The 21,462-nt window shown below is 40.9% G+C and overlaps 1 protein-coding gene across 1 annotated transcript in view; it reads right to left on the bottom strand.

The window, feature by feature from the left end:
* Positions 1 to 1,889: 1,889 nt before the first annotated feature.
* Positions 1,890 to 21,462, bottom strand: part of LOC129708821 (AT-rich interactive domain-containing protein 2-like) — a 159,474-nt gene continuing 139,901 nt past the window's right edge. Inside the window, exons 16-21 of the mRNA XM_055654824.1 lie at positions 20,038 to 20,234; positions 14,923 to 15,061; positions 13,060 to 13,148; positions 8,931 to 9,054; positions 7,534 to 7,625; positions 1,890 to 4,980 (exon numbers count right to left, since the gene is read on the bottom strand). Of these exons, the coding sequence (XP_055510799.1) occupies positions 4,848 to 4,980; positions 7,534 to 7,625; positions 8,931 to 9,054; positions 13,060 to 13,148; positions 14,923 to 15,061; positions 20,038 to 20,234 (774 nt within the window). The 3' untranslated portion in view covers positions 1,890 to 4,847. The remainder of the gene's footprint in view (positions 4,981 to 7,533; positions 7,626 to 8,930; positions 9,055 to 13,059; positions 13,149 to 14,922; positions 15,062 to 20,037; positions 20,235 to 21,462) is intronic.

Raw genomic sequence — 21,462 nt, 5'->3', positions numbered from 1 at the left:
TATATATCACACGGGCATCTTCACCAACCCAATACATCTCATGGACATCTTCAACCAACACAACTCAAGGTAACTTGACTAAGGGGTTATATTCTCCAACCAGCACTACAGGGCCATATTCCCCAACCAACCCCAACACAGGAAGATCTTCATCCAACAACACCAGCATGATGATATCTTCACCTGTTTGGGCACATCTTCAGTGGCCAGCACTGACTCAGAGCATCAAGAGCCTGGCAGTTGTTGGGAAGAAGTGGTTCTTGAACCTGGAGGTCAGTTCTCAAATTCAGGTTCCTTCACCCTGATGTTAGCAGCTAGATGAGCATGGCCAGGACAGTGTGGGTCTTTGATGATATTACCTACCTGCTTGAGGCAGTGCTTTCTATCTATCCCTTTGATGGTGGGGACGTCAATACCCGTGATGGACTGGGCAATGTCTCCCATTTCATGCCACCTCCTTTGTTGCTGGATGTTTGAGTTACTGAACCAGGCACTTATTTTGTACCCAAACCTGTAGCATTTGCAGTCAAGCTGGAAAAAGACTGCGCTGTACATGTGTTTAGTTTAGAGATACAGCAGAGAAACTGGCCTTTTGGCCCACCATCGATCACCTGTTCACACCAGTTCTAAGTTATCCTACCTTCACATTCACACCTTAAATACCGGGGACAATTTGCAGAGGCTAATTAATCGACAATCGCACATCTTTGGGTGTGGAAGGAAATCGGAGCACCTATCACAGGGAGAAAGTAAAAAACTCCACACAGACAGCAACCGAGGTCAGGGTCAAACCTGGGCGTTGATGCTGTGAGGCATTGCCTGCGTGTGAATGTGTGTGAGTGATTGGTGGTGGCCGGAGGGGCCGTAGGCGCAGATTAGCAGCCATGCTTCGGTCAGTCTGCCCCCCCACCACCGAGTGTGACTGAGGAGTGAATGAATAATGCGATGTAAAGCGCCTTGAGTATCTAGAAAGGCGCTATATAAATCCCATCCATTATTATTATTATTATTACCAACTGTGCCACCCCAGCTATTGGGTTGCTATTGATTGCAATTGATCCAAGAATAGAGATGACACACATTAATACTGAGCAAATTGGCCTAATTTGGACAAGAACCTGAATGCTATAACGGAAAAAATATTAATGGACTATACACTCAACCTGATCTGACAAATGTAGGCCTGTTAAGCTCAAGTTGGGGGGCCAGACCATTTCTATCATCTCTAACCCATACTAAAGGGGCTGTCACACTTGGACGACCTAAATTGGCGAGTTTAGTAGTTTGAAAAAATGACATGTTGAAGACCTCCTTCGACTATGTTGAAGACCAGCTTCGACTAACTTCAGGAAAATTGGACACGAATAGTGGAGTGTGAAGACAACCTCTTTTGATCTCCTTCAACCTCCCTTCGACTATGATGAAGACTATCTTCAACTACCCTCGATTACCTACGACTAACATTACGACCTACTACGACCAAACCTATGAGTAAAAAAAGTATCAATTTTTTCCATGTGGACCTTTTTTTACTAACGGGCATTTTTTAACATATTGAAAAAGACGGAGCGACCTAGCTGAGGCCTCTAGTACGCAGAGACCACTCTCGAGCATGAATGTGAGTTACGAAGACCTCCTACGCCCTTGTGTCGACCATGCTGTGAGTATGAGTCGAGGGCAAACTGGCCAGAACTCGCGGATTAGGTCGCCCAAGTGGGACAGGCCCTTAAGGCCTCATGTTATGTTCAATATTTGTCTCTGTATTAAAAATGTTTACCATTTTCTTGTTGAGTTGGTAACCTGACCTTAAAATAGATGGTTTTCCAAAATCTCTCTTGAATTTCTCATCTACCTTAAACTTTGAAATTAGATAATAAAGTCATGTTATGAAGAACGACCAAAAATGTTCCATATTTTATACTTTTACTGTAAAACAGAACTCGGGTCATACAGTGCACAAAAAACAGTACTGCACATACATCTTAAAATACATTCTTTAAAAAAACTTTTTTTTTGCATTGCAGTTTGGTGAAAGTTCTGCTGAACGTACTAGGAGATACTAAATTATTTTTTTAATATACTTCTTGCAATTACACAAAGAATAATGGACATCTGGGACAGTTTACAACATGGCAATCTAATCAATGGCTTCAGATGCTGCTCAGAAACTGAATGAGTAAATCTCAAGCAGTTTGTGAAAGTCAACCAAACCTCAAGACTGGCTAAGTGCCTTCCAATAACTGCAAAGCTTTAAAACAAAGATGGATTTATTCTGAATATTTTGGTTTCTGTAGTGTGCGCTGCAGTGATGCCCTTTCTGGAGAATTAATAATTATCAGATTGCTATGTATTTGAGGAATGCTCACTCTTTCCCACTGTTTCTCCCCCTCCTCTCCACCGCCCACGTTCCAAATGGCATTCAAGTCATTGTCAGGATTTAGTTCTTTTGAGGGATCTCCCCCAGGCCTAGGCCAGATAGAATGTTTTTGCAAATTCATACGCCGATACGATAACGAAGCATGAAGTGATTCTCAACACCTTTCACATGCACTTCTGGAAGATGCTGTTAAACAGTTATAAGAGTGGGAACATAACTACTTTTCCTTTCTCTTGCTTAGGGCTGCCGAGGCCATTTGCAGAACCCCAATTGGATAAGATCAGTTAACGTTGAACAGCACTGTCAAACTCAGGGAGATTGCTGGTCTGTGAATGTCTGATCCTCTCAGATTTAATCTGTTGAGTAATGTGACATCCTACGGTTAGCGTGTACTATATTTAATTATGATATATCTTTATCCAACCATTTCAGGATCATCAGTGATGAGGCACACAAAAGAAACCAAGGGAACACAAACCAGCCATAGGCAGGAAAGCCACATTGTACCAAAAGCAGAGGCACTATACTGTACACTAAAAAACATTTTTAATATGTCACGGGTAAAAAACAGAACAAAGGAATAACAAGGGAACTATCACACCTACACAAATTACAAATATAACAGGTGAAAATAAAGCTGTATAAAACATCATGTATTTAAATACATTTACAAATTAAAAAAAAAATCCTATACAAGTTCTGAAGGTTGTGCTGCGACTAAAGGTTTTCTAAAATGGGCCCTAATCTCAGGAAAAATGCTATAACAGATTTTTTTTTAATTCTTTTGGAATTTTTACCTTTTATAGAAAAATGATGTGATATATTATTTCATAACAAGCAAAAGCTTTACATGGTGTATAATACAAAAACCACAGCTGCACAAAACTGTGCCAATCTTATTATACAGCATCAGTACCTTTGTGAAGTTATGTACAAAGTTCCACACTGTTTGATGCAGTGTCTTATGTATATGCTTTTACATACATATGGCAGGTAACATACAAAAACTTAGATCCTTTGATTCTAGGTGGGCGCTTACTCTTCATATTAGTCAGAGGTGCAATGAATGCAGGTTGACCAAATAAAAATGTAAAGATGCCGTCAAGACAAATTCATGCCATTAATAGGGACGAGGGTCAATGGGTGCAAATTTTCACATGGAATATTTTCCTCAAAAACCTATTGATTCCACGCAGTTCGATCTATACTGATTGTCCCTTTTGAAGCAAAATATTTCTGATAAATAGGAAGATTTAAATATCACCCTGGTATCCCAAATAAGAAGCATCGACTGCAGTGGGAAATTTGCTGCACTCAGTTTACCTCTGTCCGACCGGCAAGCTTTGTTACTAGTACTAGTTCCAGTGGTGCATTTAAAAAAAAATGCTGGTGACATCTAGTGACACAAAGTTCACACTGCAACTGATAAAACACCACTTGGTGCGGATGAGAGACACCTCGTATTTCTGACCTGCAGCTGTTTCAGGCTCTATCTCTAGCGCTCACCCAGATTGCACTACTTGCAATGTTGCACTGCTCCACCCTTCGTTCTCCTGCAATGGTATGTAGGCATCTTTGATATTCACAAATATTTACAAGATTGAAATGGGGACATCAAAACTGTGGGTAGTCATAGATAATAAATAATTGGAAAATGCTCCACTTCAAAGAGGGGACAAAGTGGGAAAACTTCAAGTGTTGTGCAGTTTGCAGTTTTTAAAACTGTAAACATTGAATGCAAAGCTGTATTCAGACATCTCAGTGTAGGAAATCCTATCCTGGCAGAAAGCGAAGGGACTGCAGCTCTTGGCACATGTTGTGACCAGAGGCCAATGGGCTTCTTGCAGGATTTCAGGGCAAGTGAAACCTACTGAATAAGTAGGAACACCAGAGATCGATCGATCGATGCTCTCAAGAGCGATAAATGTGTAACATTTTGAAAAAAGTACAAAGAAATGAAATATGAGATTTTTCTATAAATATATGGACAGACATTCTTGGGCATTTTGTTTTCTAATCTCTCATAGGAAGAATAGCAAGTCAAGTTGTAGGCTTCCAGATGCAGGTTACAGGTGCCTAGACTGACTTGTGCAGCGTTACAGGTGCCTGGTCACAGTACCCAGCAGTTTGTCTGTTCAGGTTCTTTGATGTGCGTGCGTGCATGCATGTGATCTGGCTACCGTTCTCCTTTTGGACTGACCACATCTTCAGGTGTCAAAAAACCTTCTGTTCTGACGGAAACGCCGAGATGAGAGTTTAAGGTGAAACAGGAAGTTCCATTTTATGGCAAAACTGGGACATTCCTGCAAAACCAATCATTGAGAAAGATAAGTCCTTTTAACTTCATGGTATAATAAACGGGTAGAAAATGTAGACAGCTAGGTTCCAGTTCTTCATCTGCACAATAATTACATTTCTTCCTTTGGCCCTTGTTTACTGTTGCTGGATTTTTACAGATGTCCAAATCTTGTCAGCATTTGCTTTCGGTTGGCTCTGATTGTTCTTGCGAGTTTAGCTCATAAAGGCATTTAGCAAGTGCAGTGGAAGCCTCCATACCACTGATGGCCAGTACGGATAGGTGGTTCTCATGCCTCTTCAGCAACCTGAGGCAGGAAGCAAAACAGCTCATCAGAATTTAAAATTGCACAAACATTTATTTATTGCACGCCAGTGTTATTCCCAAGAATGATTGAACTCCAACTCTAGTGTAAATGACGGATAAAATATTTTTTAATGAGCACAAAAAGCCATATCAGAGTGGAAAGCTATATCATTGGATGTGTAGAAACAAGAGACTGCAGATGCTGGAATCTTCACTAAAACACAAAGTGCTGGAGCAACTCAGCGGGTCAGGCAGCACTATTCTCTGAAAAAGACTTCTGACCTGAAACGTCAGTGTCTGAAGGTGGTCCTGACTCAAAATGTCACCTATCCATGTCCACCAATCTGAACTAGGGTCCCAACCCGAAATGTCGCCTACCCGCTGAGTTACTCCAGTAACGTATTTGGCTCAATGAATGTGTATTTGAAAATGCCTTCGGTGTCAGCTGTAGTAGGAACTAAATTTCGTACACTTTTAATAAGACATAGCTGTATTAGTCCAACATCCTATGTCTTGGCCTCCACAGCGGTCTGTGGCAATGAATTCCATAAATTCACCACCCCCTGGCTAAATAAATTCCTCCTTATCTCCATTCTGAAGGAACATGATTCTTCTTTTCCACTTCAACTCTATCCAGACCTTTCATTATCCAGTTGGTTTCAATGAGATCCCCCACATTCTTCTGAACTCCAGCGATGCAAGCCCAGAGACTTCAAATACTCCTCATTCGTTAAACCATTCATCCCCAGGATCATTCTCTTAAACCTCTCCAAAGCCAGCACATCCTACCTGAGATATGGGCCACAAAACTGCTCACAATATTCCAAATGTGGCCTCACCAGCTGCTCATAAAGCCTCAGCATTACATCCTTACTTTTAAAATCTAGTCCCCTTGAAATGAATGCTTGTGTTGCATATACCTTCCTTACCGTCGACTCAACCTACTAATTAACTACTAGGAATCCTGCACCAGCACTCACAAATCCCTTTGCACCTCTGATTTCTGTCTCCATTTAAAAAATAGTCTATGCCTTTATTCCTTCTGTCAAAGTGCATGACCGTGCACTTTGCTATGCTGTATTCCATTTGCCACCTCTTCCCAACCTGTCTAAGTCCTTCTGCAGCCTCCCTGCTTCTTCAATACTATCTAGCCCTCCAACTATTGTCATATTATCTGCAAACTTGGCCACAAATCAACCAATTCCATCATCCAGATCATTAACCTATAACAAGAAAAGTAGCGGACCCAACACCGACCCCTGCAGAACACCACTAGTCACCAACCAGAAAAGTACACTTTTATTCTCACTCTTTGCCTTCTCAATCAGCAATCTTCTATCCATGCTAGTGCCTTGCCTCTAATACCATCGGCTCCTATCCTGTTTAGATGCCTCACATGTGGCACCTTATCAAAGGCCTTCTGAAATTCAAAACCAAACGGCATCCACCGACTCTTCTTTGTCCACCTTGCGTGTAACCTCCTCAAAAAACTCCAACAGATTTATCAGGCAAGATCGCTCCTTAAAAAAAACCATGCTGAATTCAGCCTATTCTATCATGTGCTTCCAAGTACATTAAAATCTCATCCTTAATAATTTTCCAACCACAGAAGTTAGACTAATTGGCCTTCAGTTTCCTTTATTTTGCCTTACTCCCTTCTTAAACAGTGACATTACATTTGCAAGAATCTAGTCCTCTGGAACCATTCCAGAATAGTGATTCATGCAAGATCACTACTAATGCCTCCACAATCTCTGCAGCTACCTCTTTCAGAACCCTGGGGTGGGGGGGGGGGGGGTAGTCCATCTGGTCCTGGTGACATATCCACCTTCAGATCTTTCAGCTTCCCAAGCACTTTCTCAGTAATACCGACTGCACTCACTTCTGTCCCCTAACTCTCTTGAATTTCTGGCACATTGATGGTGTCTTCTCCACTGTGAAGACAGATGCAAAGAATATATTCAATTCATCTGGAGGTACTTTGTTCCCCATTACTACTTCTCCAGCATCATTTTCCAGCAGTCCAAAGTCCACTCTTGCCTCTTGTTTACTTATCTAGCTGAAAAAACTTGTGGTATCCTCTTTTACATTATTGGCAAGATTACCTTCATATTTCACCTTTTCTCTCCTTACTATTTTTTGAGTTGGCCTCTGTTAGTTTCTTAGAGCTTTTGAATCAACTAGCTTCCCACTAAGCTTTGCCATGTTATATTCCTTCTCTTTTGCTTTTATACTATATTTGACTTTGCTGTCAGCCACAGTGGCCTCACTCTCCCTTGGTATGTTTCTTCCCCTTCGGGACGAATAGATCCGGCTCCTTCCACATTACTCCCAGAATTTCCTGCCATTGCTGCTCCACCATCATTTCCGCCAAGGTCCCCTTCCACTCAACTTTAGCTAGCTCCTCCCTCATGCCTCAATAGTCATCGTTATTCAACAGTAATACTGATACATCCGATTTCAGCTTCTCCCTCTCAAGCTGCTGGTTTAATCACTGCCTTAAGGTCATCCTTAAATAAAGATGACATTTTATAAAAGGTAAAATCCAACTTACATTCGTCCAAGCTCAGAGTATCTTGCAATATTCTTCAAGATTAAGGCAGAGGTCAAACAAATGTGCTTCACAATCGGCACTTCCTTCTCATCCTGCCAAGGAACAGAATAAGAATAAAAATCCAGGTAACGAGACACCTTATACAATGATTTAACAAGGAGCGAAACAGCCCTCTCTTTACCAGAGATAAGATTTCATGGTCATGTCCATACTCTTACCTGCTATTCCAACTGCACAACTGAAAACTAGCAATACTGATAAGGTTAAACTCTTGGCTGCTATCTAATTCGCAAGAACAGATTTCAATTCAAAGATAATGGTCAATTGCCCATATACCTCTCGTTCGGTTTCCTTAATATTCTCCTCCTCTCATGAATTCGTAATCAATTGCAAGGAATGGGTCTGGTCACTGAACTTGTCCTCATCAACATCTACATTCAGTTACCAGTTACTAAGCAGAAATGACAAGACCACCACTGATTTTTTTTCCCTCCTAAGTTGATAATAATTGCACCACTAGTTACCATCCAGCCAACTCAGTGGAGATCAAGGATAGGACCCAAGATTCATTTGGCTCATTTACTAGATATATACATCATTCATCTCCTTATTGATTGATTGATTGATTCATTCATTCATCATCGTTGAAAAAGCAGTGGTGCTGGTTTCCAACGGGAACAGTGACGGACGCATCACACGTCTCTGTCCTCCAGTTCCTGCGGACCTCCGCCGCTGGAAGTACAGGATTTTGGTGTGTGAGCTTTATCATCATTCCTTACAATGCTACGTACTACAATTATCGCAACTTCCACTGAAGTGTGGATGGCCATTAGCTCGCTAGAAGCTCATCCGCCCTTTGACAGGTCTAGATTTTGGTCCTGCTGAGGGTCCACAGCCCCCTCCTCACCTGGCAAACCAGGTGGGGGAGACGGTCTAGTCACCGACTATCCGACCTTATTAAGTAAGGTTTATTATTCAGTGTAGGAGGGGTAAAGGCCATTATCTGCATATAGAAAGCTTAATAAACTGGAGAATAAACTTGAGAACCCAGTATTAGATCCCACAATCTGTGAACAGTTCACAATTTTTTCCATAGTGTTAATTGAAAAAGGAATGTTAACTATAACATTAGTACAACACATTGATTTTCTTGATGGTTCTTTATTTACTTGCAAGCCTCCTTTCCGTATCCCACTTGAAAGGCGGCAATCCCATTGAGCAGTATACTGAAGCATTAGCCAAGGTTATGAGCATGAATCTTGGAGGGGAATCTGAATGGAGAGCTGACTGACTTAAAAATGACTGAGCTTCAAACTAAGCTAAGTAGACATTCAGCAGTTACCCAAGTCAAAATAAAAATGGTTCCCTTCTAGAAGGTGTTTGTACAGTTTATTTACCAAGTAATTCCTAAAAATAAGGTTGCGGGAGCCTTTCCTTAGAGCCATTAGGGCAGCACTGGGATGGTTAGCCAAGGCCTTGTGAGTCTTAGTTGTCGGAGATGTAATCTCTGATGGAGACTGCCTGAATAATAAAATGAGACACATTAAAGCGTGAAATTTCAATTTACAGATGCATTATTAATTCAGACAACTATAAGACATATGTAAATAGCAATTAACGATTCATCCAAAGTGATAACTTGCAATGAACAAACTCAGAACACTTAACAATCCCTCAGAGGACATCTCAGAACTGAAGTGCCACTAAAGACCTCTAACTTTATTCTGAGAAATAAACAGTCCTGAAAATAAACGCATGCAAGCCAAATCAACGCGGCCTAGACATGTGTGTGCCTAGCTCATGATAATTGAAAGGGTCACAATTGACAATCTAGAATAATAACAAACAAAATCAACATTGTCACCATTAGAAGTTATTTCATCTTTGTTATTGAATTACAAACATACAGAAAGCTATAAATTTGTGTGCAGATTGAAGGTCGGGGGATATACGAATTGGGAGTAGGAGCAGTCCCTCATGCCTACCCTGCCATTCAACGTGGTTATGGTGAATCCGATTACAACTAAAACTCTGCACCACCATTTAACCATGATAACCTTTAATCCCTTTTCTTATCAACTATTGTTCAAAATCTGCTTTGAAGTATTCAAAGATCTTTAAGTCTGCACTGCCCATTGAGAAAGGAAACTGTAAAGGCTCATGGCCTGAGTTTAACAATCACCTGATCACTTTCTTTATTGGATAGCTCATTCTTAAATGGCGATCCCATGCACTTGGTTTTCCCCACACGCAAACATTGTCTCTACACTTACACTGCTAAAACCCATCAGATTTTTAGATACAAGTCCACTTTCATTCTTTAAATTCTCACGAGTACAAGCTTAGCCTGCTCCACTGTCCACAAGACAACAGGACTATTCTACGTATTAGTTTAGAAAGGGGTCTAGAAGCTTCTCAAACACAAAACATTCCACAGATACCATCTGACCTGTTATACGTTTCCAGCATTTCCTGCTTTTTTTTCCCCCCCAGATTCCTAGCATCTACAGTTCTTTTGATTTTCATTCGTCCAGCAAACCTTCGCCGAAACTCTTCCATCACATTAATATCCTTTCCTAAATAAGGAGACCAAATCCACACATTTTTCAAGATGCGGTCTCAACAATACCCTATGTAATGGAAGCATAATCTCCAAACCTTTTTGCAAAATTCCCCTTGCAGTTAAGGACCACATTGTTAGCTTTCCTAATTACTTGCTGTATCTGCCTACTAGCCTTCTGCGAAACATGCAAAGGACACCCACTTTGCAATCTCTCCCCATTTTAGTAATACGCTCTTTTTTTCCATTTTTCCCCATTCAAAATAACCTGTCTGCAACCCAACCCTGCACACTGACGTGCTGATTAAGAAAGCGATCAATGGCATCTTATAGTATTCAACAAGTGCACAGAAATTCTTTCAACTACTACAGATGTGTTATAGAAAATAATTCTAACGGGATGCAGCTCAGCCTGGTGCTTTGACTTTCTTCATTAACAATTGATATTGCACTTTATTAAATATTTAATGTAAATTTAAATTCAATGCATCCACTAGCACCGCTTTAATACTTCTTAAGAAAGGATTTCACAACATCATACTTTTTCAAACAACTTAATAGACTGGTCAGATTACAGTACATCTTGCGCTACTGTTTGGCCAGTGCATTTGGCGTTGTATACTGTTTACTCTGTGAGCTTCATGTGAACGAGGAGCTTTGTTGCACCCTGGTGTACATGACAATAAACTAATATCAACTGGACTTTGAGATAAGATTCCATTTTGTAAGATTGATTGCTGTGAAAAAAGGATTCATTATAATAGACAAAGACTGAATTCAAGATAATCATAGTCATACCGAAACAGTTGTATTCAAACACAAAACATTTTAAAGCTTTAACTGTTTCAGGAATAGCTTCTTACAACAGACTAAGTGAAATTTGGCTGACAATCAACACGGTCAGGCACAATATCTGCAGATTTAATACGAAATGATGGATGGAAATGAACTGGTGGACCAGCATGAAGCAGATTATTAACAAATAAAAAGTAAACATTAAATCTTTGCAGCTAATAACCAATCATATTTACCCTGACTTACTTCAACTGCTACTGAAATTGTCAAACACACTTATCCCCAGATTCATTTACCTAATGATCTCTTTCATGGCTCTCGAACTTCATGTATGATGCCTATATCCTCTCTGGTATTGCATCAGAGCATTTTAACCGATTATGGTTATTAAACTCCAAGCCCAAATGTGTTAAATTCACTAAACTGTAGTTGACAGGTGTTAGCAGATTCTGTAACATAGAACAACCTGCTTTGTACTGAAATAGGAACTACAGGTGTTCCTTCTCCAACCTTTACATTTCTAAAATGAAAGACAAAGATCATAAACAATCATTGGAAATTGTTTCAGGGGAAGCATTAATCATGGTATAAGTACTGAGCCTGACTCTGAGATACAGATAACCTGTGTCACCACTTTAGATGCCAGTTCAAAGCCAGTCATAAATGAACCACCAGCGCAGCATTCTGGGGGAATGGATTTAGATTTAATGATTTGCAATGTAACATCGCTTCAAGATCAGGTCCACCCCTATTTTAGACAATGCTTTTGTTGCAAAGTAATTTGTGGGCAAAGTACAAAGAAACAGTGACAGAAAATAATGAACAACAATTGTGTCCTTGTCAGATTTTAAGGACTTTGGTGCAAATTGGAAAGGAAAAAAGACTGAAGTTCAATCTTTTTAATATATCATGATTCAGGGCAATTTATTAGCAGCTGCTAGGGTTGTTGCGTCAGAGGCCTAGATTCATTCCTAACCAAGTGCTCGCTGTGTGGAGTTTGCATGTTCTCCCTGTGACCGTGCAAGTTTATTTTCGGTGCCTCTGGTTTCCTCCCACATCTCAAAGACGTAGGGGCTTGTAAGGTAATTGTCCACTGTAAATTGCTCCCAGTGTATAAGAAGTGGATGTGAAAGAGGGATTACACAGAATTAATGTGAATGGGTAATCAATGGCTAGTGGGGACTCAGTGGGCTGAAGGCCTGATTCCATGCTGTATCTGTATTATGAACCTCTGAACTTATCTCTAAAGTAAACTAAACTCAGAAGGTTGCCTGTTATATCTACATCATTTCTTTGAGCTGTCCAATACCAAGTGATTTCCTACTAGTCCAACAAATCTCCCTTTATTATGTTTATCCAGTTGCACTAAAAAGTTATTTAATCTCCTTCAACACTTTCTGGTAATGTATTTCTAAAGGCAATTTTCTCTTTCTACGACCTCTGATGTTTTTGCAAATTCCCTGAATGCTGTGACCTTAAATTGTCCAACTTTCCAACATTAGAGAGAAAAAAATGTATTTAATCTGTCAAGACGCTTCAAGGTTTTGAATACTCCTATTACATCTAGCTTTCTCTTTCTCTGTGCTAAGGAACAATCTTTTCTCTGCCCTCTACCTAACTAGTCTCTCACTCTACAAATATTCTGATAAATCTAATAAACCCTGACATCCTTTCTTTTGTTAAGAAACATGCGTTAAAATTTTAAAACAATGCTCGATAAAATTGCCTTGCGAATATCTCCCAGTGAAGAACAGAATCATTACAATAGAATCTAGAAAATAGTTAACCTTGTAACACAGATTTTTTTTTCTCAATACACACACTCCAATAAATCAAAAGAACTGCTCTTTTTTCTAACCTACCCTGCTCAGCGTTGTATGTCATATCCCAGTCCAACCAACAAAACTGCCCACTCACTTCAAGCACATAGGTGTGCATGTACAATCTGTCACAGAGCCATACAAGATCACAACAGAGAAAACCATTATTCAACTCACTGTTTTTGTGCCAGCTTTTTGCTTGCTGTGAAAAAAAGTCAGTTCTCCAGTCAGAATTCACTAACAGAAAGCCTAGATGGAGGATCAATTAGATGAGCATCTGCAATAGGAACCCACGTTTTAACAGTACCATCATACATTGAATAATCAGTACCAGACCAGGGGGGCATTTACCTTATTGCACCTTGTGTATTATTAATTTGTGCTTTCTGCTCCAACCTCTTCAGTCCATTGAGCAAAGTCTCCCGCGAACAGTGTTTGTCCTATTTAAATTACATAATTAATAAAACAATGACTGATGTTTTGAACAGTGAAAATATTAAATTTCTACAGTATCGAAATTCAACTGAATCATCCTATTCTTAATGCATTGTCTTATGACATCCTTAAATATTTCATTAAAATATGTTCCTTCTCCCCACCTCTGTTTAATAAAGAATTTCAATTTTCTTATTTGTGTCTGTCAAGTAGGTATTTTGATCACCCTGATCTTAAACTGCACTCTTCTTGTAGCAACCATCCTTTTCGAACACGAGATAGAAAGAATGTCGAGGTAATATCATAACCACTAAGTAAACCTTCCCTACCTAATGTTGCCCAGGAAAGTACAGCATTTCCTTCGAAAATAAATAAGAACAAAAATCGGTATCCTGTCCAAGTACCTATTTAGCCTAAACCTGCATCGTGTGCTTCTTAATGGTTAGAAAAAAAAATTGCTGTGGTCTCACAATGATATTAGCATAATCTTCATTCACCTAATGTTTTCGTATCTTTAGTGCATGTATTATAAAGGAAAAAAGTAGTAATCCATTTACAGTAAACTTCCAAACTCCACAACATAACATCGATTGGAAACCGCAAATATGCTGCACAGAGTATGCCTTCATTTGCTGTTCAGTTAAACTAAAGAACCACCTGTTTGATGGGAGTTCTTTGAGACCCTCTGTCACTGTTCCTCCATGATTCTAGCTGCTCTCCTGTTCTATGACCATATTCTGGCCCAGACTCACTACCGCAGCCACATGCGTTTCAAGCAACTTCTTTTAAAAATTACTTGCCAATATTGGTCCTGCTCCCACCTCGTCCAGCTTTCTTCCCCCCCTACCCCAGTCAGTTTGAAGAAGGGCTCCGACCCAAAACATTACCTATCCATGTTCTCCATGTTGCCTGATCTGCTGAGTTACTCCAGCATTTTTGTGTCTTTTATTATTCCTTTCCATGGCCACTACATGAATATGGCATGTATTTGAGTAACTGTGTTGCTCCCAAATCCCCCATATCACTAGGCTCATAGAGACTGGGGGAAGCTTATTTGATAAGAATCTAGTTAACGCCCACAAGAATGCAGTGACCTCTGGAAGCAGGTCAGGCCAACATGTTTTGGTGCTCCTCTATAAGCTGATGCTCGAATGTTATCAGTATCAAAACTTGGGGTAACAACTTTCAGTTGGCCTTACCACTTGTGAATATTATTCTATTTTTCCTGAATTTCTGAAAACTCAAATTTTACATTGTGTACTTTGAAGCCCCATCTCAATACATGAAAATCTATCTGATCTGACTGAAAGAAATGCACATGCCAAAGGGAATATTTATAATAGATGGTGATATTGGCTAAATGTCCACAACTCCATTACTTTGTTTCGCTTTGACTTTTTAAAAACTAATCACAACTGAGATTTGTAGCTAACAATGGGACTATTTAATTGGTTAATTCTTCAATGTCTAATTGCATAATAGACTGTCCAATTATTAATTGATTATTGTCTAATGGTACAGTGGATCAGATACTCAAGAATTGGGGGGAATTGGAATTCTGAAGCTTTATTATATTTAAATGCTTTGAGTCCAATTTTCGCAACTCTAATAACGTGTTTCCATGTTATGGTGAAAAAGGAATTCATCAAAAATCTCTCACCAATTTGATTCTTTCCTACACATGCTTCGTGCTATTTGTGCACACAATGACAATTAGAAAAAACCACAGCAATTGTTTTAAACTAGATAGGTAGTAAACTTAACTGCAAGTCATATTACCTGCAAGTGTGTAATAAAGGACAGTCTTTGCCGAGGGAGTGGCTCACAGCCTGCCCACAGACATTGACCTTGGTACACATCTTTCCCTCCATGCTCAGTAGCTGCATGGTAAAACACCTGGGAGGGCATCTCAAACCACCTGTAAGTAACCAAAGCAAAAATCAATATAAGGTACATTTACTAATGTAACTTTACATTAACCATGTAAAGATAGTTAAAGCCTCAACTTTAACGTTGTGAAAAAGGTAATTATACAAAGCCTCTTATCAATCCTGCCTTTGGTTAGTAAATATCATAAAATGATCATTGCTCATCTCCTTGTTGCTATTCTGGCCACTACTGCCATAACTGAGGTCATCTTACTCAACAACAATCAAATCTGGTGGGTTACTAAAGTCTAAATGGACAATAGACAATAAGTGCAGGAGTAGGTCATTCGGCCCTTCGAGCCAGCACCGCCATTCAATGTGATCATGGCTGATCATCCCCAATCAGTACCCTGTTCCTGCCTTCTCCCCATATCCCCTGACACCGCTATCTTTAAGAGCCCTATCTAGCTCTTTCTTGAAAGTATCCAGAGAACCTGCCTCCACCGCCCTCTGAGGCAGAGAATTCCACAGACTCACAACTCTCTGTGAGAAAAAGTGTTTCCTCGTCTACGTTTGAAATGGCTTACCCCTTATTCTTAAACTGTGGCTCCTGGTTCTGGACTCTCCCAACATCGGGAACATGTTTCCTGCCTCTAGCATGTCCAAACCCTTAACAATCTTATATGTTTCAATAAGATTCCCTCTCATCCTTCTCAACTTCAGAGTATACAAGCCCAGCCGCTCCATTCTCTCAGCATATGACAGTCACGCCATGCCGGGAATTAACCTTGTAAACCTGCGCAGCACTCCCTCAATAGCAAGAATGTCCTTCCTCAAATTAGGGGACCAAAACTGCACACAATATTCCAGGGCCCTGTACAACTGCAGGACCTCTTTGCTCCTATACTCGAATCCTCTTGTTATAATGGCCAAAATGCCATTCGCTTTCTTCACTGCCTGCTGCACCTGCATTCTTACTTTCATAGACTGATGAACAAGGACCCCCAGATCCTGTTGTATTTCCCCTTTTCCCAACTTGACGCCATTTAGATAGTAATCTGCCTTCCTGTTTTTGATACCAAAGTGGATAACCTCACATTATCCACATTAAACTTAATCTGCCATGCATCTGCCCACTCCCCCAACCTGTCCAAGTCACCCTGCATTCTCAAAGCATCCTCCTCACAGTTCACACTGCCACCCAGCTTTGTGTCATCTGCAAATTTGCTAATGTTACTTTGAATCCCTTCATCCAAATCATTGATGTATATTGTAAATAGCTGTGGTCCCAGCACCGAGCCTTGCGGTACCCCACTAGTCACTGCCTGTCATTCTGAAAGGGACCCGTTAATCCCTACTCTTTGTTTCCTGTCTGCCAACCAATTTTCTATCCATGTCAGCACTCTACCCCCAATACCATCTGCCCTCATTTTGCCCACTAATCTTCTATGTGGGACCTTATCAAATGCTTTCTGAAAGTCCAGCTACAATACATCCACTTGCTCTCCCTTGTCCATTTTCCTAGTTACATCCTCAAAAAATTCCAGAAGATTAGTCAAGCATGATTTCCCCTTCGTAAATCCATGCTGACAACTTGGACCGATCCTTGTTACTGCTATCCAAATGTGCGGCTATTTCATATTTTATAATTAACTCGTGCATCTTCCCCAACACCGATGTCAGGCTAACTGGTCTATAATTCCTTTTTTTCTCTCCCGCCTTTCTTAAAAAGTGGGATAACATTAGCTATCCTCCAATCCACAGGAACTGATCCTGAGTCTATAGAACTTTTGAAAATTATCTCCAATGCATCCACAATTTCTAGAGCCACTTCCTTAAGTACACTGGGATGCAGACCACCAGGCCCTGGGGATTTATCAGCCTTCAGTCTACCCAACATCATTTCCTGCCTAATGTGGATGTCCTTCAGTTCTTAGTGAAGACTGATCCAAAGTACCTGTTCAACTCATCTGTCATTTCCTTGTTCCCCATAATAAATTCACCTTTTTCGGTCTTCAAGGGTCCAACTTTCATCTTAACTATTTTTTTTCCTCTTCGCATACTTAAGGAAGCTTTTACTATCCTCCTTTATATTCTTGGCTAGCTTACCATTCTACCTCATCTTTTCTCCCCGTATTGTCTTTTTAGTTATCTTCTGTTGTTCTTTAAACATTACCCAATCCTCTTGCTTCCCGCTCATCTTTGCTACATTGTACTTCTCTTTTATTTTTATACTGTCCCTGATGTCCCTCGTCAGCCACGGTCACCCTTACTCCCCTTGGAATCTTTCTTCCTCCTAGGAATGAATTGATCCTGCACCTTCTGTATTATTCTTAGAAATATCTGCCATTGTTGTTCCACTGTCATCCCTGCTAGTGTATCTTTCCAGTCAACTTTGGCCAGCTCCTCCCTCATGGCCCCATAGTCCCCTTTATTCAACTGTAACACTGACATCTCCGATCTACCCTTCTCCCTCTTCAATTGTAGATTAAACTTGACCATATTATGGTCACTACCTCCTAATGGCTCATTAACCTCAAGTTCCTTTATCAAATGCGGTTCATTACATAACACTGAATTCAGAATTGCCTTCTCCCTGGTAGGCTCCAATACAAGCTGCTCTAAGAATCCATCACAAAGGCACTCTACAAAGCCCCTTTCTTGGGGTCCAGTACCAACCTGATTTTCACAGTCTACCTGCATGTTGAAATCTCCCATAACAACCACAGGATTACCTTTGCTACATGCAAATTTTAACTCCTGATTCAACTTGCACCCTATGTCCAGGTTACTGTTTGGGGGCCTGTAGATAAGTCCCATTAGGGTATTTTTACCCTTACAATTCCTTAGTTCTATCCACCCTGACTCCACATCTACTGTTTCAATGTCATCCCTTGCAAGGGACTGAATCTCCCTTGCAAGGGATTGTCAAATCTATCTAGGACAGCAAGGTTGCCATAAAAATACAGAATGTCCCTCGGGAAAGGGGCGGGGGAGCAGATGGGGAACGGGAATAAGAGGGAAATATCTCCATTTAATCGCCTTCCCTATCTGCTCCCTCACTTCCTTTCCTGAGGAACATTCTGTATATTTGGGGAGGGGGAAGGGGAGGTGAGGGAAACAAAGAGATAGGGTGGACAGGGGGAGCGACTGTACATATAGACTACCACTGCCATCACGAAGATCATCTAAGATCACTAAGATTAATGCGGCAATCAAGCTTGAGATACTGTCTAATATTTTCCATTCAATCAGCCTAGAAAACAAATATTCAGCATGGATATGGCAGAAGAGGGGGCAAGACAGAGGGTGGGAAGTAAAGCTAGAAGGGTATGGGTGGGCTAGCGAGACAAGGGCAGATTAATGCACAATGGAGGATGTATATTCAATGGAAAGAGGAAGAGCCCTCAGACACTTGCATAGTTGTGATGGAGGGGTAGTGTGGGAACTAGATGAGGAAAGAGTTCAACTGCTGGTTATTAAAGTTGAACCTTTGAACCTAATATGGGTTTCAAAGTCACAGCTAGTTATAATTCTCACAAAGACTTTATCTTCTTGCAGAAGGAACGGATCAGATAACATTTCTGCTATGTTCCAGGTAGGGCAGTTTTGAACAAGAACCGGTTATGATATAATTGTATTTACAGCATCTTGTATGTTGAACCTACCACTGAATCAGCTGTTTAATAGCTTACCGTATTTCCCAGTAATGAAGACGTTATTTTTTACCCAAAAATAAGGCACGAAAATTTACCTGCGTCTTGGAGACCGAAGGTTAGATTGTTAGCCAAGAAAGATAGACTTGGTTATCCTTCAGTACAGCAACATCAAGAACGATGTTGCTGTACTGAGGGACAGCCAAGTCTATCCCTCATTGCTGGCAGCTGATGGGAAGCAGCTGTAAAGTGGGAAGCGGCTGTATAAGGCAGCACCGCTGGGAGGGCGAAAAGAGTTCCTTTCACAGCGTGTGGGGAGTCTAGCCTGGGGAGGGAAGTAGCTCGGGTGGCTGCGAGCGGCCGCCAGGACCAGACAGCAGAACCGGCCGCCACCACAGCGCCTTCTGCCAGTCTGCCTGCCAGCCAGCCACGGTGTCCTTTGGCACAGGCGCAACCAGTGGAGGTGGTGGTTGGCAGGTAGCTACTGGGCGGAAAGCTGGCTGCTCCGTCCCGGGCTCTCTCTCTCTCTCTCTCTCTCTACTAGTCCCAGGGCAGGCGACCTGGGCGCTACAGCCAGTCCTGGGGCAGGTGACCTGGGAACTGCAGCTAGTCCCGGAGATGCGAGGGATCTGGGAACTGCAGCCTGTTCCAGGGCACACAGGCGATGTTGCCGACCCCTGAACTAAACCAAACCCTTGATCCTGTCTGGCCATCCTTTTTTCAACTTAGCAACTTAAATTAGGGGTGCGTCTTCGACGCAGGTGTGTCTTCATTGCCGGGAAATACGGTAATTTAACACTCTTCGGTCACAATTGGTCTTAATGTATCCGGTTCACTACTACTTTCATGATAAAGTAATTTTGTTTTAGACATTGGCAATAATATCAATACAATAGGACAGTACAGTGGTGCAATGGTAGAGCTGGTGCCATACTGCACCAGAGACCCCGGTTCGATCCTGACTACGGGTGCTGTCTCTATGGAGTTTGTACGTTCTCCCTGTGACCTGTGTGGGTTTTCTCCTGTAGCTCCGGTTCCCGCTCAACACTCCAAAGGTTTGTAGGTTAATTGGCTTTGGTAAAGATTGGAATTTGTGTAGGATAGTGTAAGTGTGGGTGATCCCTGGTCGTTGCGGACTCAGTGGGCCGAAGGGCTTGTTCCTGTGCTGTATCTCTAAACTAATTCTTGAAATTTTAACAAACATTTAATAAGTATGGCTGCAAAATTGTAATTTTGCAACTAAATTCTATTTGCCCAGATGAGATGCCACATTTAGCAATATTGGCAATACCATTTCTAAGCAGACACAAAGTAATCACTCAGGAATTAGAGTTGGTCTCTGCTTCGTGCAGTTTGAATATGTGACTGACCTCTTGCAGTCTTTCCACAGACACTTATAGCTCCGGTTTGTTTTCTTGACTGACTCCGTTTCAGCAGAGGAGACCGAAACCACAGAGGTCTGGTGCCCTGTAAACTGTTCCGCTGCAGGGGACATCTGTGAGTGTGGGTGTTGGCTCACTGTCTGCTGAACGGACACTGGAGCAGGTGAACCCACTTTTGGAACTCCCTGTAAACAAGCCAAAGCATTATGAACCAAACTGGTGTTTTTTCAAAGTTTTGAGAAAATCATAACAAATACAATCAAACGGTATGTCAAGTAATTACAAATAAATCTCAACAGAAAATATGCTCCTTGGTCAAACAGATGAATGCTTAATTTTCTCAGTTTATAACAAACTGTAGAGATTGATTAAAAAAAACTGCTGGATCGTAATCGTGTGCAAATGTGTGATAATATGCAATCAAAGGTTACAATAATTCAGCAAATGAGCAGACATGTTAAACCCCATTAAGGCAATGACATTGGCCACAGGGGACCTTCAATAGCTTGTGCCCATGAGGACTTAAACAATTTCATACTAGGACAGCAGAAGACCATTCGAATCGCAATATACACAGGCCAAAATGAAATCTAGCAATATAATAATTTAACACTAACTTTACATTCAGATGCAGTAGTTGTGATGGTGGTGACAATATAATACTTAATCTATAGCTTGAAATTTACCAAAGTTGGTACATTCATTATGCCTCTCAAAGATTACGATGCCAATTATTTAGGAGTACCAATAAGTGTACAGTAATGTTTGGGATAAAGACCCATCATGTATTTATTTGCCTCTGTACTCCACAATTTGAGATTTGTAATAGAAAAAAATTGCATGTGGCCAAAGTGCATAAGGCCATTATTGTACATTTTGGTTTCACCATGTAGAAATTACAGCAGTGTTTATACACAGTCCCCCCATTTCAGGGCACTATAATGTTTCGGACACAGCAATGTCATGTAAGTGAAAGTAGTCATGTTTAGCATTTTGTTGCATATCCTTTGCATGCAATGACTGCTTGAAGTCTGCAATTCTTGGACATCACCAGTTGCTGGGTGTCTTCTCTGGTGATGCTCTGCCAGGTTGGTATTGCAGCCATCTTTAACTTATGCTTGTTTTGAGGGCTAGTCCCTTCAGCTTTCTCTTCAGCATATAAAAGGGATGCTCAATTGGGTTCAGATTGGGTGATTGACTTGGCCACTCAAGAATACAATTTTTTTAAATTACAAATCTCAAATTGTGGCGTACAGAGGCAAATTAATAAATGATGGTTCTTTGTCCGAAACATTATGGAGGACACTGCACATGTTATGCTTGAGCTATTTCTACAACCTATGTTTTATATAATTATGGATCTTCACAACCAAGTCTGATTCACATTGAAAGTCAAGATCAGTTTTAGTACTA

The sequence above is a fragment of the Leucoraja erinacea genome, chromosome 24, assembly GCF_028641065.1.
Source record: "Leucoraja erinacea ecotype New England chromosome 24, Leri_hhj_1, whole genome shotgun sequence".
NCBI lineage: Eukaryota > Metazoa > Chordata > Chondrichthyes > Rajiformes > Rajidae > Leucoraja > Leucoraja erinaceus.
Note: the sequence above shows the minus strand (reverse complement) of the source record. Positions and strands in the feature narration are given on the sequence as shown.